General features: G+C 41.9%; 1 protein-coding gene across 1 annotated transcript; it reads left to right on the top strand.

Annotated features, from left to right (window-relative positions):
* Positions 1-12,855: 12,855 nt before the first annotated feature.
* On the top strand, positions 12,856-20,019 carry DMRTB1 (DMRT like family B with proline rich C-terminal 1). Its single transcript, XM_085067565.1, has 4 exons — positions 12,856-13,425; positions 15,027-15,259; positions 15,816-15,960; positions 18,905-20,019. Exons 1-4 carry the CDS (start codon positions 13,047-13,049, stop codon positions 18,973-18,975), a joined length of 828 nt encoding a protein of 275 aa, XP_084923691.1. The 5' UTR covers positions 12,856-13,046; the 3' UTR covers positions 18,976-20,019.
* Positions 20,020-20,220: the final 201 nt, after the last annotated feature.

Genomic DNA, 20,220 nt, shown 5'->3' with positions numbered 1-20,220 from the left:
GCATAAATGCCTGGCATAAAGGAATAAGATCTAGCAGGAGCTTGTAACATTTTCTTGACAGAGCTGTCTAGTTTCGTTTGAATTTCTAGAAACAGCACTCTGTTGAGAAAGCACAGGTACCTACCCCCACCCCACAACTCATTCCATGGATTCTTTATCTAGATCCACCCGCAACACAGAGAAATTTTGTCACAAGCTTTCAGAGACTGCAAGTAGCAGCACATCAGCTCCCACCAGGGAGGGCCCTGGCCGGCAAACAAGACCTGGCAATGCCATGGATGAAGCTGTCAGTGCCAGGCTCCCAAGCAGGGCTAGTGCTGCTAGGGGCTGGTAGCCCTTGCTGCCCTCCTGTCCTTTCATCCTCACAGAGTTTATAAACCACAGCACAGGACTACTCTGCCAGTGCTAAGGAGGCTGAAGAAGCCTCCTGGCCCAATGAAGAGCTGAGGAGCAGAGGGCTTCAGGAGACTTATTTTTTGAGAGAATGTAACCCCCCAGGTTTCGCCTGCTTCCCTCTCCCCCTCTCATTTTTGCCCCTGAGTTGTGGTCAAATAAGCCACAGCAGCCACATGCTGTTGCCTCAACCCCAGGTACTACAAAACCACCAGGTATCATGATGATGGCTAGAGCCAAGAACCCCCACAATGCCAGAAGAGTGAGAAAACAACCCCACTTTAGTTTAAAAAACTAACCTTTTCCTTGGTGGCTTCTTCCCCTGAGGGCTGGGTTCCTCTCAGCTGGGGCCTGCTCCTCCTGGGCACTGCTGTCCTGCACCTTCTGCCAGGCTGGTGACAATGCTTCTCTCAGCCCAGTGGCCATGTTGTGCTTCCCCTCCATCAAGCACCTCCATCAAGGATGGGTTCATGCATCCTTTGTGGAAGGAATGCAATGTCCACTTTAGCTACACCATATTTTGTGTCTCTCTATTTCTTCCTCTCTCCCTGGGTGTTTCTCACTTCCAGGGGTGCTGCACACAGCTGCCACAGCACTGGGCTCCATGTTCCCCCTGAGGCAACCACGTTCTTTTCCCCACCTCAGGCCCTCCGCTGAGGTTCAGGGAGGGTTGTGCCAAACCACCTGAGCTGGCAGGTATGCAGGGACTTCTGAGCAACCCCAAAATGCATAGGAGCAAGAAAGCTGCCAGAAAAATGTCCCTCGTCTTGCCCTGAGGTGCACACCAGCCCCCAGAGCCGGAGAGGCTCATCTGAAGGCCGTGAGGGGAGAGCGCTTTGCCCTCACACCTCTGTCTGTGCAGCAAAATGGCGGTAAAATGCGCTCAGGGTGGGAAGGGGCAGCGGGAAGGAGAACCGTGAGGGAAGGAGAGCCATGAGGGAAGGGACACCGTGAGGGAAGGAGAATCGTGAGGGAAGGAGCACCGTGAGGGAAGGAGAATCGTGAGGGAAGGAGAACTGTGAGGGAAGGAGAACCATGAGGGAATGAGAACTGTGAGGGAAGGAGAACTGTGAGGGAAGGAGAGCCGTGAGGGAAGGAGAACTGTGAGGGAAGGGGCACCATGAGGGAAGGCGAACCGTGAGGGAAGAAGAGCCGTGAGGGAAGGAGAGCCGTGAGGGAAGGAGAACTGTGAGGGAAGGAGAGCCGTGAGGGAAGGAGAGCCGTGAGGGAAGGAGAACTGTGAGGGAAGGAGAGCCGTGAGGGAAGGGGAACCGTGAGGGAAGGGGCACCATGAGGGAATGGGCACCGTGAGGGAAGGAGAGCCGTGAGGGAAGGAGAACTGTGGGAAGGGGCACCATGAGGGCAGGAGAACCGTGAGGGAAGGGGCACTGTCAGGGAAGGAGAACCGTGAGGGAGGTCAAAGCAGAGCTTTCCGCTGCTGCGTTCTTTAAATGGAACTTCTCTTTTTGTTTATTCCAGGCTGCCATTGTGCAGACACAAAGAACAGCGAGGGCACCCAGGCCACAAACTGCAACATGAACACCAGGAGCTCTGCTTGTCCCCAGGTTGAGGGGCAGAATTTGAGGAGTTAGCTGCCCTTGTGGTTTCCTTCACAGCACTTGGACTAAAATTTCCAGATAATCTGTGCCTCACTTCCATGTTTACAAAGAAACTTTTTTTTCTTTCACAAAATGCCACAGTTGAGGATGTTCCTTGTCTTTGCAGTCAAGTCACTCTGGTACATTAAAGATTTAGTGGAGCACCAAAGTTTAGAAAAAAATAACTGAGTGTATACTGAAACTCTCCTTTTAAGTCTTCTTGGAAATGATGCTTCTAGCAGTCACTATTTATGCCTGACTATCTGTCTGTACATATATTACATATAAACACCATCTGCCTGCACATGAACATCTGTGAGGCAGATTCTGCCCCGCTGGAAATGCACACTGGTATGATTCTTTCATGAGGTTTCTTTTTCTTTTTTTTTCTCTTGACAGTACTGATAGCAATTTAGTGCAATTTCATTAAATTTAGTAGAGCTTTGTTTTTACTCTAGTGTAAAAATCAGAGCAGACTCTTTTGCATTATGTCAGTCTAAAATGATCATACATAAGGCCAGGTTTTGTCTTTAATCATTTTTTTTTAATAGTCTTTACTAAAAAGAGATGGATATCAACCAGTTTCTCCTTGCTTCTGGTTTAACAATGTCTGAACTGCATATCCACAGCACCAGAATACAGTATTCCATAGCTGATTGCCAGCTACAGACAGGAGCTCTTTCTAAAAAACAAGTCTATTGTTTCCTTTTAAAATTTACTTTCATGTATTTAATTAACAATATATTCCTATTTTCTGGAAGTCTTCTTCTGAGCACAAAGAAATTAAAAATATAAATTGCCTCCTCCTGCAGGTCCCCACATACAGTTTATTTTTCTATTAATCATCTACTGTAGGACTGATGTAAATCAGGGTGAAAACCCTGAGCACAATATCTCTTATTTTCACTTCATTCTGTAAATTCTGTAAATATCCTTTATTATTTTTTCTGCCATCTCTTTCATTTTTTTCCATGCACATTTTCCTTCTAAATTATTCCTCATTTACTCCATTTCTAGTCTGTCTTCCTTCACCAAATACTCTGTTCTTCATCATTTTGTTCTCATGCTCAGTAAACCCCACTGTCATCATGGAAACCAGTGTAAGAGGGAGACACTTTTCTTTGTCATTTTTCATCTACAATGGCCCAGAGTTCCAACTGAGAAAATTAATTATGACTTTGAAACCTATGTGTAATTTTCTGCCAGGTACATAGTCTTGAAATTTTTCTTATTTCCTTGTTATTAAATATAGAATATGTAAACTTCGTACATCTCTGAAGTTTTGTAATTCCCAAAAAAACCTTACTTTGTTCTGTGGAGCTTAGAGGGATGCAGTGCAGGCTCCTGAATTAAATACTCTGATAACAGACTGAAATCCCTAGTCCTGAAAGTCATTTAATTCCAATGTTTCCTGTTCAGTTCTGCCATTTGCACTTCACAAATCAAGTTATTTTCAGATGTATTTGTATTCTAAACAGGGCATGGTCTGATAGTTGTGACATTGCCACAGAACTATTACATGCATGGATGTGTAACTGTTTCTTTCTTTTCACAGTAAAGTTTATATATAAAATTTGTTGTAAAAAACTCCACAAACCCTAAAACTTTGAGGTTTTAATTTATTTTGGCAAAGCCTAATAATTCACATAGAACTGTGATTAATAGAAGGACCTTTATTGTGAAAATAAATCCTAGTAAGAATTACTTTGTCAGGGACTTTGCAATTAAAGATAAAACTATCCAGAAAAAAATGTAACATGTAAATGGAATGTGGATATTGAAATGGAAATTATCATATGTGAGGGTTAAAAAAAAAAAAAGAGCTTAAAGCACTGAAATTGGAAGGACAGGATAATCTCTGTCCCTGGGTTCTGAAAGAACTGGCACATGAAATTGCATGTCCAGCAGCAAGGATTTTTAATAAAGCTGCTGACTGGTAGCAGAGCACTACTGAAAAGCAAAACTCTTGCCAGGACTTCAGAAAGGGGAAAAAAGGATAGCCAGAAAACATTAGTGACCTCAACAATGTTCAAGAATCTAGTTTTTTTCTTTACAAAAAACATCCATGTGAGTTGAGAAAAAATGGAAAATGGGACAAAATGCAAGCTAAGTTTACCAATGGGGATGCAGGTTGAGTGAATGTATCTGTGTTGACTAAAATCACTGCTTAAATCAATAGAAAGTGATGCAGATATCTATTAGGCTTCTATAAGGAAAGTTGTGAATAAAATGCTAAAGCAGGAAAACCCCTCAGTTGTGCTAGAAGAGGAATTGTTGTCTCAAGGGAAGACATTGTAATTCTTAAAGGATCAATACTGGAATCTGCCTTATTTAATATTTGCAGTAATGGCTGACACAAGAAGAGTATGCTAATGAAATTCTGCTGAAAGCAAACACTAGGAGATATTACTAACAAAGAAGAGGATTAAAGGCTCAAACAGGAAAGAATAGATACTGTGACAACTGGAATAACAGAAATGGAATGAAATTTAGCAGCATATAATGAATGTACGAAAAACCAACAGCAGGAGTTTGGCACTTGGAAACCAAAAGAGATCCACTGGTTGAACAGAGGCTGCCTATGAGTCACTGTTGTGAGGACATCTGTGGCAAAGCTGTACACAATCCTAAAATGTTCTAGATTTGGCATTGCTAATAGATATATGAAAATATTAATACAACTGCATGAGGCATTCCTGAAATTGCATGTCAAACATTTAGTTTTATTCTCCATGTGTGAGTGCTAGGACAAGTGGAAAAGTGCTATAAAAATGGGAAAGCTTGTCTGACAGAGGTAATTAAGATAGTTCATCTTCTTTCCCCAGACTTATTATCAAGGCATTAAAAATCTGTAATATTCACCATTTTGAATCACAAGACTGCTGGATAGATCAATGTCATGATAATGTGGCCAATAAATCAAGACTAAAATACATAATTTTGCAAGGATGGCTGCCTAATTATTGGCACTGTGTAATCAACCTTCAAGATCCACATCACACTTTATTTACTACCTCAACACAAATATTCAAGATAATACCTATGTTTTACAGTAAGGGAAACTCATTTAGATAAGACTTCCTACAGATAATGATGGTTTTATTTGCTTTATAACAATTTGTTTTTAAATGGTAACTCTTAACAAATAACACTTAGGAAAAGTGAAGATTAAGATCTGTGTACTGACTGAGACTTGTCTGAATTAAGAATATACACTAATATTTTATTTGAGTTATGATGTTGTCTAATTCCTTTACTAAAGAAAATTAATTACATTTTTTAACCTGTACTTTTTGCAAAAGATAGATATTATATCTAAATGGTACATATATTATATCTATTCTTCCATCTCTGGTTGATAATTTAAAATACAGTACAGATTTGTACCGTTACAGACATGTACAGATTTTCTATTAAAGGGCAGGAAACTTTTGGATGCCTGCCAGTAAATATTCTGTGAACATTTCTTCCCACTGCAAATAAGAGACACTATTATTAACACTTCAACCTTAAGAATACAATGTGCTCAAAAATACCAAACCTGTTTGGTTTTGTATGAGTTCTGAAGTAAAGAATGCTAAAATAAAATACAAATATTGTAAATATGTGTTTTCAGTAAACTTTGTAGATACACACTTTAGTCAGGAGCACTCATCATTATGTGAATATATTAATTCACTTTATTATGTGTGGTCATGTTAGTGTTTTCATTCCATTAAACACTGAAAGATAAATCTTTTATTAAATGTGTGAGGAAGTTTACTATAATACTGAAATACAACATGTTCCAGGTCCACATTCATTGTCCAGGGAAAACAGTAATCATAAGTTAAGGGCCTGGAATCCTAATAAGCCTTAAGACAACAGTCCTGTGGTGCACAAACTGATTGAAGTGTGAAATCTGTGGGCTCAATCTGCTTTGAAAGCAAACTCTGCTTCAGGAATAAGGACATTTCTGGTGGTAGAGGCTGAGGATGGCTGAGGCAGAGCTCAGTGCACCCAAGGGATGTGCATGAAATCCATTCCCTCTGCTGGGGTTATTGCACTTCAATGTCAAAGCAGGCATTCCACACCTCCTGCCAGAAATGCAGCTCCTGTCCTCAGCTTAAATGTGTGATTTTTATGAGACTTCAACCCTCCATTGTTTCATTTTAAATCAAAATGTGTGTGTTTGCTGGTGCTGTTATTCCAAAGATGATGATACACACATAGAAAGAGACAACTGCTCCTGCTCAGCCAAAACCAGGAATACCTAAGAAGAATCATTGCTCCTCATCAACCATCAGGTACCATGACTTCCCACCACTGCTGACCTTGTATTCCCTGTTATTTCAGATGCACAGAAGAGGCTGGGCAAGCAGAAGTCTGAGAGGTTCCTCCCAGCTGTGCACTGGATGCATAAAGGCCTCATGCTCTGCTGCTGGGCCCTCACTGAGCTGCCCTTTGCCTCCTTCCTGCTGCTGTGGGGAGCCAGAGCTGTTGATGGCTGCCATGGCTGCCCAAAGCCCAGTGCTCCACAGGGGCCAAGTCTGGGAGCAGAGCAGTCACCCAGAGTCACAGGAAAGAGCTAAACAAGGGACTGCCTGCAGCGGCCACTGCTGTGGAGGTCAATCTTTCCAACAGCACAACCCTGCAGCTACACGCAACCTTTTGTGACAGTTGGGTCCCACAGCTGCAGGGAAATTGAAGAAATGATTTGGTGTCTTTTTCTATTTGTTTTGTGGACTTGATCAAACTGAACTTTCCTGACTTAAAATCAGTTTTGGTTTAGATTCAAAGGAAATACTGCCAACAACCTATTGTCTAATTCTGTTATTTCTATGCTTCATAATAACTAATCTTCCAAATACTTACATTTATTGTGATGAAAGACAGTCTGATTTCATGATCACAAAGTGTACAGTGCCAGGAAATTGTGCCTCTTTGATTTCCCTCTTGTTTCTGCAATGAAAATACTTCAATATGGCTTCACACCAGTGCATGCTTATCATTATATCTGTCAAAGCTGCTGGTCAGCTGTCTGCTACCTTCGTATCTTCTTTGTCCATAATCTCAGCTGCCACAGGTGATTTGCTGTTCACTGTTGAATAAGTGGATTTCTTTTTTAATTTGCTGCATTAAGGAAGTAAAAAAGAGGACAATGCCCTATAAATGCATTTATTTTATTTTCTATTCCATTTTTTACTTTCTACATTGTGTTATTGAACTTTGAAGTTCCAGAAGCCAGCCGAAGTAGCTCACCAACACATTTCATGTTGGAAAGAGAGAAACGCAATTTGTCTTATTGCAGCAAGGACATAAGTCTGTCAGGGCAGGAGGGCTTTACTTCCTCATTTAGGAGACAGGCAAACATCCTTTCAACTTTTATTTTTTGTTCATATTTGCAGAAGTCCTCTCCTGTGAAAATATACCTCAAATATATGTACATATACATATACTGTATAAATAATCTAGAAGGTTCTCCAAAATTAGAAAGATTATTTTGTCATTATCTATAGAAAAATTTTATGGAAGCAACAAAGAGAAGGAATGCTTCTTAAACAGCATTCTTTAGTATACCTGGCTGGAATGAGCTAATGCAAACTCATCACTGCTGGTGCTTGTATTCTCCCCACTACAAACCACAGTTTCTCTCTGACATACACGGTTAAGGAGCCAGCAAGAAGCTTTATTATCTCACTGGGAGTCTATCAATTCCCAGAATCATCCCCAAAGACCAGATGATGTTCCATTGGTGTGAATACCAGAAACCAATTCTAGCACGCATGCCAGAGATTAATCATCACTACTCTTGTCTGTTCTCTCTCCAAGGTAAACATTTTGGTGATAGTCTTACATTCTATGCTGATAAGTAACTACTATTTGGTCATTTCATTTTTATTGGCTTCACTGAAGTATCTGCGAAGCATCTAGGCTGAAGAGGAAGAAATTATGGCAAACAGATGGTTTTATTTATTTTGTATTGTTTAAGTTACTTCAGATATTCTGAAATCTAATTCAGATGTGAGGTGGAGAAATGCAGTTAGGAAATGTGGGATATGTACCAGTGTTGACAATCACAAATGGAATCCTGCCCACAGCAAGTACATTTGATGTTTGTAGTGGTCTTTCAGCTGTCTCCTGCCTTATCCATCTATTAGCATTGCTTTAGGCTTGCTGACAAGGTAATATGACAATTTCAGCACAAAATAGGTGCTAAGCAAAGATGACTCTAAACGGGCCACCTACTTACTGTGGAGAGCGTGACTGTTTCTGCATGAAATCCTTTTTCTGCTGTTTGGGAGAATTCAAATGTGATTTTCTGTTCTTTGTGTCTAAGATAATATGACAAGAACTATAGCTGAGGGGAAGGAGAGTGAGGACTCTGGATTAGAAATGTGTTTATTTCTCTAGGCAGAAGACTGATTGACAAGCCCAGTGGTATTCAGGATAAAACCCACTGAATTTGGGAGCTTACTGAAGCAAAATGGTGCTGTAACTAAGGTACCCTGCAGCTGCCATAGCACTACCAGCCAGAGTGGACTTTTCTTTGGGTTTTCAGTTTCTCTTTTTTTCTATTAATACCTACAAAGGTGACCTTCTAAAGAAACAAAAGATTTCTTCTGAAGTGATAATTATTTTCTTAGACATGGAAATATAAGCAAACAATCAGACTTTGATGATATGGTGATCTGTATTTATTGCAAACTGATTGAACAACTCCCATGGGAGTTTTTTACTATGGATATATTTTTTTCTAGATAGAGCTCTTTAAACACTCTTTCACTCATTTGGGGAAAGCATCTCTGTGTGTGTATATTTATGTCTGTCTCATTCTTTTCCCCTTAATGCATTTTATTTCCTGCTTATATGAGAGGTGTATTAATGCAGAGTAAGAACTGGTAGGTGTTTGGTTTCCTTGCTGGGGTTGAAATACCTCTTGGTCCACCCCACCCTTCTGGAACTCATGAAGTAGCCAGATCACAGAGTTTCCAGTTTAATTACTATTGATTTTCTCTTAAATAAAGATCTTGTTACAATAAATGAACAGCAGTGTTACTAATAAAGTCTCTGCTATTAATATTTAAGAACTGTTATATATTAAAAAGATACTCAATTTTAAGCACTCAAGCTTTATTTTAGTTGTGTTTGTTAAAGAAACCAGAAGTGCTTTCTATAACTTTGATATGTTTTTAAGACTTTATAATATATGTTATAGATGTATAAACTCCATTCAATTTTCTCTGATCACAGCATAGAGTTTCACCTTTTTGATAGAGCAGATGAAAGTCAACATCTAATTGTGCTCTGGTTAAAACTGTTTTAAATACAACAACACCAACAACAAAATTCCTGCTTGCATTACAGAAGACAACATTTTAAAATAAAGGAATTTATGCTGAAAGAGAATTGAAAAGCTAAATCTGTTTATTTCAATTTTTAAAACTGTGACCAGGTTTTAAAAAGGTGTAACCCAAATACATTTCAGCCATTTCAAATTTTAAGGTAGGTACAGTATAATCATATTGCACTCTTTCTAAGCTGCACTTTTCCTCACATTTAAAAAAAAATGTTTGCTACAATACAGTTTCACACTGATTAGAAATGTGGAAAATGCAGTAGAGAAGTGACTCGAAGAAGTTTATTCATTTTTGTGTGGGCTTGCTTTGGGCAGGATCAGACAACCTCGTAAGCTTGTCAGCAGAGCTGAGCCCTGCAGTTGTGTGGCAGCACTGATGGATGTGCTGCTGGGAGCTCAACAGCCAGAGGGGGATTTGGTACTGCAGGTCAGCCAGAGGATGTTTGAGCACTTTCATGTTTCATAAGGAGCTTCTAAATATGCTAGTTATTAAAATTATATTCTGGGACAGGTGAAGGTGAGAGTCCTTCTTGGGCAGTTCTGCCTCTGCAAGTAAATCTCTAAATGTCGATTCTACCCTGACTGAGTTGAAAACACAGTTATACAATGTAGAAGAGCTGATATATATTGATATTGCTATATCAATTTTTATATTATGACTTATGGCTGTATATAATGGACACTTCCAAACTACAAAGATAAAAAGATAATTTTTGAATAGATGATTTTATCTTCATATGTGATATCTTAAAAATTTGAAAGATAGTCTTGGTTTTTATGTATAAGAAAATGTATTTTGAACCAAGTTTGGAGATATTTATTAATGGAGATCTCAGACTGAACAAATTTCTTGATTAAGTTGCTGTTGCTCTGTGAAATGTCAGAACAATTTTCTTGCCAAAAAGCATTTACTGTATGAATATTAGCTGGAAAGTCTGAGAAGATGAAAAAAACCCCAAGCCCTAATTTTCTGCTATTCACTTTTATGGCAGCCTTTTGATTTGTTCCTTTTTAGCTAAGTCATTGTTTTTCCTCACTGTTCCATGTACAAAGCAAACTGCATACCAAACCCACACACTTTATGTGATTCAGAAGTTGGAAAAGAGTAGAGATGTTATTGCTATTGGTTTCAATATCATGAAGTCAGTAGGTTCCCTTCCTTTCATTTTGGCAAGATAATAATTCTTATAAATACTACTCTAATACACAACTCTTTACACACTTTATGTTCCACTCCCACCATATGTTACATAAAATGCTAGAGAAAACTAAGTTTTAAAGAGTCTTTTTTATGCCTATTTTCTTTCAAATATGAACAAAGAAGAAAATTTTAACAGACGTGAAACTGCATCCGCATACAAGTCTACACCTCATTCAAATAATGTATTTTGAAATTGTTCTATCTTCTCTCTGTTATGGTCTTGCTTACAGTGTGTGATTAGGCTCACTCAAATATATACACAAACACATAACAGGATTGGAGTAACAGAATTCTTTGAACTCCCTGCAGAAATAAGGATTTGCCTCACAAGCAAAGTAAAATGTTCACTTTTCTACAAAAAGCAAGTCTAATTATGCTTGAAACAAACTCTATGGAGAGTATAATAAATCCTGATTGTTTAGGTAAAAGCTGTTCAAAAGAAAAATCCATGCCTCTGAAAGATATGGTTTAATTAGTGGAGAAACTGGTGCAGCCCACAGCCGGTACACCATTTTTGAAAGAGAAGAGATAAATTTCTGTATATTTGAGTAAATGTCTTGAAGAATAGTATTATGTGACTCAGAATAGAAAATTACTGGGGAAAATACATGTAACCTACCTTTCTCCCCCTCTGCTCAAGTATTGGGTATCTATGAAAAGATATAATTACAGTTTTTTAAAATGTGTCATCCATCCGCTTTCATTCTACAGCTAAATTAGCAGATCCCCAGCATACAGTAAAAATATGGAGCATAAAATTAGGAATATTTGCTCTGTCTCTATTTAATACAGAGTCAATGTTTAGAATGAGTATGGGAAGATGAAGGCCTTGGCACAGGCAAGCAGCACTTCAAGACTGCATTGAAGAGCAGCTTCTATTGAATGCACATCGAGCAAGTGCTTTTCTGAACCAGGAAGAAATGGTGACACACACACACATTTTTCCATGTGCATGAAGCTGGCTCTCCCCGCAGAGCTTTGGAAGCCATTTCAGGCAAACGGGCTGCCAGTGGGCACAGGGAGCTGATGACACTGCCAGGACAGCGGGCAGAGCATCCCTGACTGCAGGGCTGCAAAGGCACTGCTGAGAGCTCTTCCAGGAGAGCAGCTGCTGATGGCTCAGGCTGCCACTGGGAGAGCAAAATCTGCAGGCTGGCACTGGTGCTGTGCTCAGTGGTCAAGGGATTGGGTGCATTTGAGGATCTGGGTCTGAATTGCTTTCCAGAGCAAGTCCAGGCTCCTATGCCAGTATTGCACTTAGGAAACATCTCCCCGGGAGGCAAAATCCTACCGGAAACTTGCAGGACTTAGGTGCAAAGTCCTTCTGGGTCTTTTGCAAAGTGAGAAGCCTGAAATCTCGGCTGAGCTTTGGTGGATACAGGGGCTGCTCACTATAAACAAGAGTGTTGCCAAACCCCACTGCTGCCAAATCTCTAAAGGGGCTGCTGTGCTGGGGCCTCACCCCCCAAGGTGTTGAAGGGTGCACCCAGGTTTTGCAGGATTATTTGCTCCAAGGCAAAGGCCTCTGCCAGGCTCTGCAAAACGAACTCCATTGCACGTTGGAATTGTTTCAGAGCAAGCAGGTAAATGTTTCCTGGTTCTCTTGAAACTTAGTAGAAAGTTTCATTAGTACTTGGTGATTGATTTTTATGGTGTTCTCTTTAACATAGAAGCTATTGCCACCTTAAGATTTTAAAACAGACTTAGCTATAGTAAAAGTAAGAAAATTCAGCAGTGTAGTGCCTTACGTTGCAAAGTGAGGAGTTTTCTCCTGAAATGGGCTACTGTGTAAACCACAGTAGCCCATTTGGGTTTGCAGCTACCAGCAGTAACAAATAACAAGTGCTTTCAAAGCAATACCAGAACTGGAGCATTCCTAAATTTCTAATTGTAGTCATGTCTGTTTCCAGCGACTAAGGAATTCTGAGAAAAGGAGACAGGTCTTTGGAGTGACACATGCTTTCCACCTTCGTCTTAGTACCTTCTTCTGAAAAACAGAATGATGAAAGTGTTCTTTTTCTGCTGAGGCAGTCACTCCTCCTGATCAAGAGACGCACGCTGCAAATTGGAAACAAAACGGGACCGAAGTCCTGTGCATATTAAAAGCGAATGCACGCGGAGTATGAAAGCGGGCGCAGGTGTTAAACTGCCAAAAGGGAAAACTATCTTTTAGGGCACTACTGTGAGGAACGGCGCGTTTCTGTCGGCGCACGCCGCGCCCATCGAACCCGCCATTGAGCAGCAGCGCGATGCCCTCGGGGGCACGTGGAGCCCATCCTCCCCCGCGGTTCTGCAGCCTCACCCCCCGTGGCGGAGCCGCACCATAGGGCCGCAGGGGTGCCCGGGGGAGCCGTGCCTGCCGCAGGGCGGGCAGCCTGCGAGCCCGAGGGCATTCCCCACCCGCTGCCGTGGGCTCTCCTGCCCGCCGGCCCGAGTTGTTACACGCCGTGCCCCATATAAGAGCCCAAAGAAGCGGGAGAGCACGGCAGGAGGTCCGAGCGGGCGCTGCGCTGCCATGGAGGCGGCCGAGGCCACGGCGAAGGCGCTGCGGGCACCCAAGTGCTCCCGCTGCCGCAACCACGGCTTCGTGGTGCCCGTCAAGGGCCACGCCGGGCACTGCCGCTGGAAGCTGTGCCTGTGCGAGAAGTGCTCGCTCATCACCGAGCGGCAGAAGATCATGGCAGCCCAGAAGGCGCTGAGGCAGCAGGAGACCGAGCCGCCGGCCAGGGCAGGCGCGGAGCCCGTTCCGCCGGGCGAGGGCGGCGGGGCGGCAGCCCGGGAGGACAGTGTCCCCGTGCACTGCGGCGACGAGAGGAAGAAGGGCGCGCAGCCCGACAGCGGCGGCAAGGCCACGGCGTGCTGGGGACCACCGCCACCGCCCTTCAGGGACGACGGTAAGGACCTGACCCCAAAGCCTCTTCCCAGCATCTTCCTGTGTTCCCCTCTTTCCCCTGTCAAACGCTGCCACTTCTGCGCTTCGCCGCAGCGGGTTCCTCAGGCTGCGGGTGCCCGGAGAGCCGATCCTGCTGTCTGTGCGTTTTCCTTGCCCAGAGGGCACTGGGCTGTTGGTTTGCAGCCTCCTCGCGTTCCCTGGCAGCTCCGAGTGCTGGGCGGGAACGCAGCGTGCTCAGCGGGAACACAACGTGCTCCTCGCTGCTCCTTGCGAGCTTGAAGCCTCAGTGGCTTTTCTCCAGAGGGAAATGAGTCTGCGAGTGCCACCAAACTGGGTCTGCTCTGCAGTGCTGTCTCAGTGTTCATAAACTCACAGGCACAAGCTTTCAGCAACAAAAATGCTAAAAAACTCAGCGATGGCAGGTAAATGGGGAAGGTACTGCTGCAGCTGTCTGAAGCAAGCGTTTTATAAAATGCTTGTGAAAGATTTCTCTTGAAAGTAAAAGATAACGACCTTTTGGCCTTAATTCATTCCTGTGGCAAAAACTAAATTTGGTGTAGAAGTGCATTTGGTAGTTAAGAGCAGGGCATGGATTTTGCAGGTGGAGCAGTTGTATGATCTGTCATTTCTTAAATTGCTTCCTTTAACAGAGTCTTTCATGAGACTTGTCTAGTTTATTACTCTTTATTATAGTAACTCCATTCTATTACTATAATAATGTTACAGAAGTCCTTACTGACTGCAATAGTCATGAATCCGAGCCTCTGGAGAGTTGGCAGCCTGCAAGACAAAATGTCCTGAAAAGCCCAGAGGAAAGACTTGTTTTGGACATCCGTAGTCTCCACAGATTACTGTCAATAACTTCCCTTTTAAAACTTTGTTTTGAATAAAATCTTGTTTATAGATGACAGTAACTATACAGATATCTGTCAGTCCTTCCCTTAATGTTTTTAACCCACTGACCAACTCAAAAAAAATAAGGCACAAATTGTAGTACTTTCAAAGCAAGTTCTTTGCCTTTTCTACCGATAGGAGGATGGGTAGACAAGGAGGACCCTGTTTACATTCAAATAACCACTCTACTTAAGACTTCAGAGAGGCTATGTAAGATGCAAGATAAAAAGTGAAGTAACTGATTTCTGCTTCTGAAGTTGCCTGTGTATGACCCTAAAACTGAGTGTGCTGTAAACTAACTTAAGTGACAGATATGGCTCCACTATTGCAACTCTAAAGTTAGAACTCTGCTATTTATGTGGAATTTTGTTTTAAGTGCTGCTAGAGTAAAAAGGTGGGTTGTTTTGCTCTTGCTGATGTACTGAAAGAATAAGATTCTGCAGCCAGTGCTTTACAAAGGACAAACTTTACAAACTTTACTTTTCTGCACAAGGCAGAAAATGCAAAATAACTGCATTACAGTGTCATCTGCTGTACCTTTCCTTAGTTCCTGAAAAAATCACAAAATAAATTAATGGGGAGCTAAACATGAAACCAAAGGACCAGATTCTCCTGTCTGACAGTGCAATTTGTTCCTGCAGCTACTTCTACAGAACTCCATGAAATTACACAGATATTTTTATTTGTTCTTTTCTCATTGTTTCCTAGCTCACCCTGCTTTTCCTCCAGAATACACTGTCAACCCAGAATACCTGGAGAGAGAAATCCCAAAAGTGTACCCTGGGTGCTCTGGGGTGTATCGTTACCACCCATTTTCCCTGGGATTTGCCATCAATGAGTCAAGCAGTGGGGAAGCACCATCATCTCCAGGGATTTCGCTTCAGAGAGGATTCAGGCACATTCCCAGCAATTACATGCCAGGGAATGCAACCACTGTATCTGTGAGTAGCACACTTTTAATTACCCTGTGCTAATACTGCTTTATTTTTAGTTGTTTTCTCTCTGTTGAAGTAACCATGGGGAGTCACCCTGCTTATCAGTTACAGCATTTTGATACATTACTCTGAAGAAAACATTTGCAAATGATGATGTTAATAATCTGATCTGTTTTCAGCAGAATTCATCAGTTGATGTTAAGTTAGAGTGGTCTGCCTCAAGATGATAAGTAACAGATTTACTGTGCTTGTATGGAAATTCCCTATCACATTTTAGGGGTTACAGAGAAAGAGGATGGCTGCTCCTGGTTTAAACCAGCTACTCCAATGAGATGCCATAATAGGTGACCAGGATTTAGAAGGGCAGTTTGCTGTGACATGGTCTGAGAAACTCTTGCTCCTCAGTTGCAGCATGTTACACTGTGCACAGGCTTTTCCACATGCCAGTGTGAGTATGGACATGGCAGCATATGGACAAAAGCCCAGAAATGGTCTGATAATGCAGGTATATCCCTGGGCGAGTCTTTAGATGGAAGGTGATCTGCTTCATGTGTTTCCACAGGTTCCAGATGGAGCTGGAGATTTCCATCAAGGATACTACACTCCTCTGCGTCAGTTCATCCCACCAAGTCTTGTGACAGGGATTCATTACATCCCAGCTCCAGTCTCACTGAACATCCTGGCTGAGACAACCAAGGAAATACATGGTAAGGAAGCACAAGGTAACACCCTGAGTGATTCACTGTTAACCTGGTTTCACTATCTAACCACAGAGATGGAAACTCAAGAGACCCTGATGCTAGCTAGTTTTGAGCTCTGTGATGGAGCCAGGACTGAGGTGCTGAATCCTGGGACAGAATGTACAGCTCTGGGAAGGGCTGAGCTAGGGGAAGCAGCCTGGCATGCTTGGGCTTTGCAGCTGACAAGCACCTCAATCTCAGGCAGATGTTGAAGGCCACAGGACTCAGCTATTCCAGAAAATGATCTGTTGATGTTCTCAAAAAGAAAATATTTTTCTACGTAGCTAGTTTGCAGGGCTAATCTTAAAAATTATTTGCCTGAATTTTAATTTAGACAAACCATTAAAAAATAATGTGGACTAACACCATGAATAATATGAAATTTCTTGCTCATATGAAAATCCAACTTCTTAATTGCTGGAAAAGAAAGATTGAATCTCCAAAATCTCTAATTGATTCCCACAGGATTTTAAATTTCTGATATAGATGAAGTCTTTGTGCCCCTCTATTTTAGGTCTGTTTCATGTACTGTGCCTACATGTGGACATATTTGTGATTATGTTTGCAAGTTTTTCATTTGGCTGCAGCTAAGCTGTGACCACAAGAGGGTAGGGCTGCGCAGAGAATTAACTATAAATACTGGCCGTGCAAAGAGCCAGTTTTATTTTAAATTTATTTTTAAAGTTTTTGAAAATGCAGATAAACAAATAGGACTTTGCTTCTCCAGCATAAGAATAAAAAAAATGTTACTCTGTTTATGAAACATTACAATAATTACCCAGTGAAAAATAAAGAGGAGAAATAAGTAAATTTATCTCATTTGAACTGAAAAAATGGTGGTGATGTGGGACAAAATATAAGTTAGGGCTTTTTTGGCCTGGTTTCTCAACAACATAAGGATCGTGCAGCCTCATTTTCCATTAATGTCAGTCTTCTCATAACTCTTCAACCCATTAGGTGTTTTCAGCCAAACATACCTGTTGTGATCAAATGCCTACCCAGTACTGATCTGCAAGGGAAGCAAATGCCTCCCACCAAGCCTTTGCCTGCAGCCATGTCGTGGTGTTTGGCTGTCAGCTTTTACTCAGTCCCTGACTAGTGTTCATGTCCCTGGGCACCAAGTGCCTGCCAGTCAGCCCACCAGTGGGGATACATCCCCCAAGCACTCAGGGCATCCCTGCTTCTTGTCTGGCTGAAAAGTCAAAGAAAAGGAAGCAGGAGATGTGGTGGACAAGGGGAATATGGAGAATATGGCAGCGTGGGGTGCACAGACATTGCATAGAAAGGTAATTTTAAGATTATTTTAAGATACTGATAGAGGCAGCATTTAGGAGATACTGGTGTGCTGGAGGTGAAATAATACGGGCTGAGTTTGAGGGAAAGAGAGGAAAACAAGGGCTAGCATGCACATCAGGAAGTGTGTGTGAGGATTAATGGGCTTTGTGATTTGGAGGGAACAAAAATCTGGGGGATGCTGCAGTGGCAGGGAACATGTAGAGAGCTGTGGCTTTTCTATTGGACTCTGAGGGAACAGGAAGGAACTGGGAGTTGCACACAAACGTGGGGAACATGAAGTTACAGTATTGCATGAGGGAAACAGAGGAAATCCAGTCCTGCACTGGTAGAGTGAAGTTGTGCTGGCCAAAAAATGAAGAAAAGGGGCAACTGGATAGAGAAGAAACACCAGGCGAGCAGCCTTCCCCAGGGAGCAAAATGCCATCTAATGACCTCAGCCCTTCACACACACCAAGGAAATCACAGCCCAGGCACAGTGCCATAGGAAACAATGCATCATGGATTGTGTTGCTCAGAGAACAATCCAGTTTTCTTAGTGCTGTGGAGAAAGTAAAAATTAATTCTACTGCACAGCATTTGTGCTTCAGGATATGTAGGAATTTGCAATTGTAACCCAGTGAGGGGGGGGGATAATTCTTCATAAGGTCACATGAAATGTGACCTGGCAGCAAAAAAATGCAGATGTAAAGAGAAGAGTGAAACAAATAATTTCATTTTTTAATTCAAGATGCTTGAAAAAAGAGAAAAGTTGTAATGTGTAGTGCATCAGGATGTGTTAGGATTGCATAATGTCTTTCCTGTTCCAAAATGGAACTGTCTCCAACCTGTAGTTAAACTTGGGCACATCCTTTTTCCAGAGACCTCCAAAACTGAGGTGAAATGGGCTTTCTGGTAAAACTCTTGCAGGAAAATGGATATAGAAAGCCCTAGCAGGGTGAATGCTGGTGAGGAGAAGTGTCTGTGATCTCTGCCCAAAAGGAAATCTCAGATGAAGACAAAAAAACCCCAGCAAACCCAAGGCTTACCTGAAAAAGATGCTCCTAGGCTAGAAGCTGCTTCCAGAGAGATTTGAGTTGATATGAGGCCAGTTTGGTTTACAGGGGTGGTGTGAAGTATAGACCATGTTGTTACACAGTTTCATGCAGTATTGAGTGGTCATGGTATGGAGATTTGACAAACACAAGCTATGTCCAGCAAAACAGCCAATACCATTTCTGATGGTAGACTGATTGCAAATTGTTGACTTTCTAAAAGAGCAAGCCACAGAAAAACAAACCCCAAGTTGCCTTTGAGGAGATGAGGGAGCTTTATATGCAAATCAACAGGTAAATACTTTATAAAATTCAAATCCCTAGTTGAATTTGAAAAAGAGATTATTAATCAGTCTGTCAAGGCCTTTGAGAATTCACAGGAGTGTTAAAAAGGCATGGCATAGGTTCAGTGGGGTAAGTGGGCAGAAGTGTTTGCCTTATACTTCTATTCCAGTGCAGCTTCAAATGTGGAAATGTGATTGATTCCAGGTGTAACAAGAACTGAAACACAGGGTTTGGGGTTTTGGCTCCTTTGTTTGTGTTTAACTCTGACATTTTTCTATTCTTCTGTTCTTCTATTTTAGCTACTGAAGCTGACAGAGAGGATTCAGGGGTGGTTCATGAACGTGGCCAACCACCTTCTTCCCCAGAATAAACAAGAGACCAATCTGTGTATTATACACAATAAATGGGCTGGAGAAGAGCTGAGAGCAGGCAGCACTGTTTTCATTTCTGAGTGTCAATTAATGAGGGTAGAATGACACTTAATCACTGAGCAGTCACAACAGCTAGAAGGGGATTAGTCCCCTGTCTCAATTCATGATCAATGTTTGAGCTACCAGCTACAGCTCTGCCTCCCAAGCACTACAAAGCCCATGTTCCTAAAAAGTTTTACAGTGGAAGCAACAAATGATTATGATTCTGAATTTGTTCATCAGCTGAGGTTACCTGGCTCCCAGACCATGGTCTCTGAGCCATGTGCATTCTGCAGCATTTTCATGTTCATGACAGTAGTCAGAAAAACGTTGTTTGTATCTCAGTTTGCCGTAAAGGAAATCTGGTTCTGAATGTTACAGAAGAGTTAAGTGATGTGGAGCCTGAAGACTGAGTGAGAGAGGATGTGGAGACAGCCTGTGTTGCTGATGCACTTGGCTTCCTAAGAAAATGGTTCTGCAGGGGAAGGGAAGGGAAGGTGCTGGTCTAGAAGGGCATGGCAGGAATTTGTGGAAGAGCCTGGTGCCTCCACGTTGTTTTCTGGGTCCTTCAAGGCATCTTCTGTGTTGGTTGGAGACAAGGTTATTTGGAATCACCTCACACAGGCTTCACATCTGACATTTTGAATGTCCTTGATGATTTATATACAATTTCAATGTTGTTTAACTCAAACTAACCAGTACTGTTTGTTTGTAAAGAAAGGGCTCCAGTAGGCAGCTTTACACCTGTGTACTGGCAGTGTGCTGTGGCATAGCCAAGGTATGGAGAGATTTGCCTAGGACAAAATACCAGCTAGAATGATAATTAGTCAAATCCATCCATACTATGATTGTCAGTGATAATCTTTAATGAAAAATGAATCATACATTCCTCTACTGTTTTGCCTGGATGAATTGGTTTTGTATCAAGTGGGTCAGTTGGTAATGTTTGAATAAACTGGACTTTTGTATAATTAAAAAAGATACATTAAACTGTTGTTATGGTTTGATGTGTGTCTGTGTGTAATTTTTCTAGCCAAATGTCAGATACTGCCCTGAACAGCTCTGTGTAACAGACTTGTCTGGAGAGAGATTTAGGCTTCAGTATTTTTTTTTTACATCTGTTTGCTTCTGTAGAGGTGAGTGCAGTAAAATAAACAGACTTCTGATACTTGTATTAATAATCCCTTGCTCAATGCAAGAAGTAA

Source organism: Lichenostomus cassidix, chromosome 8, assembly GCF_008360975.1.
Source record: "Lichenostomus cassidix isolate B80296 chromosome 8, HeHo_3.0, whole genome shotgun sequence".
Classification (NCBI taxonomy): Eukaryota; Metazoa; Chordata; class Aves; order Passeriformes; family Meliphagidae; genus Lichenostomus; species Lichenostomus cassidix.
The sequence above is the reverse complement of the archived record's forward strand: the minus strand, read 5'-3'. Positions and strand labels throughout refer to the sequence as shown.

Excerpts from the sequence above, each read along its gene's own strand:
- DMRTB1 (XM_085067565.1), top strand. The coding sequence starts at position 13,047 with ATGGAGGCGGCCGAGGCCACGGCGAAGGCGCTGCGGGCACCCAAGTGC. Across the intron at positions 13,426-15,026 it reads ACCGCCCTTCAGGGACGACG|CTCACCCTGCTTTTCCTCCA; the intron begins GTAAGGACCTGA and ends ATTGTTTCCTAG. Across the intron at positions 15,961-18,904 it reads GACAACCAAGGAAATACATG|CTACTGAAGCTGACAGAGAG; the intron begins GTAAGGAAGCAC and ends CTTCTATTTTAG.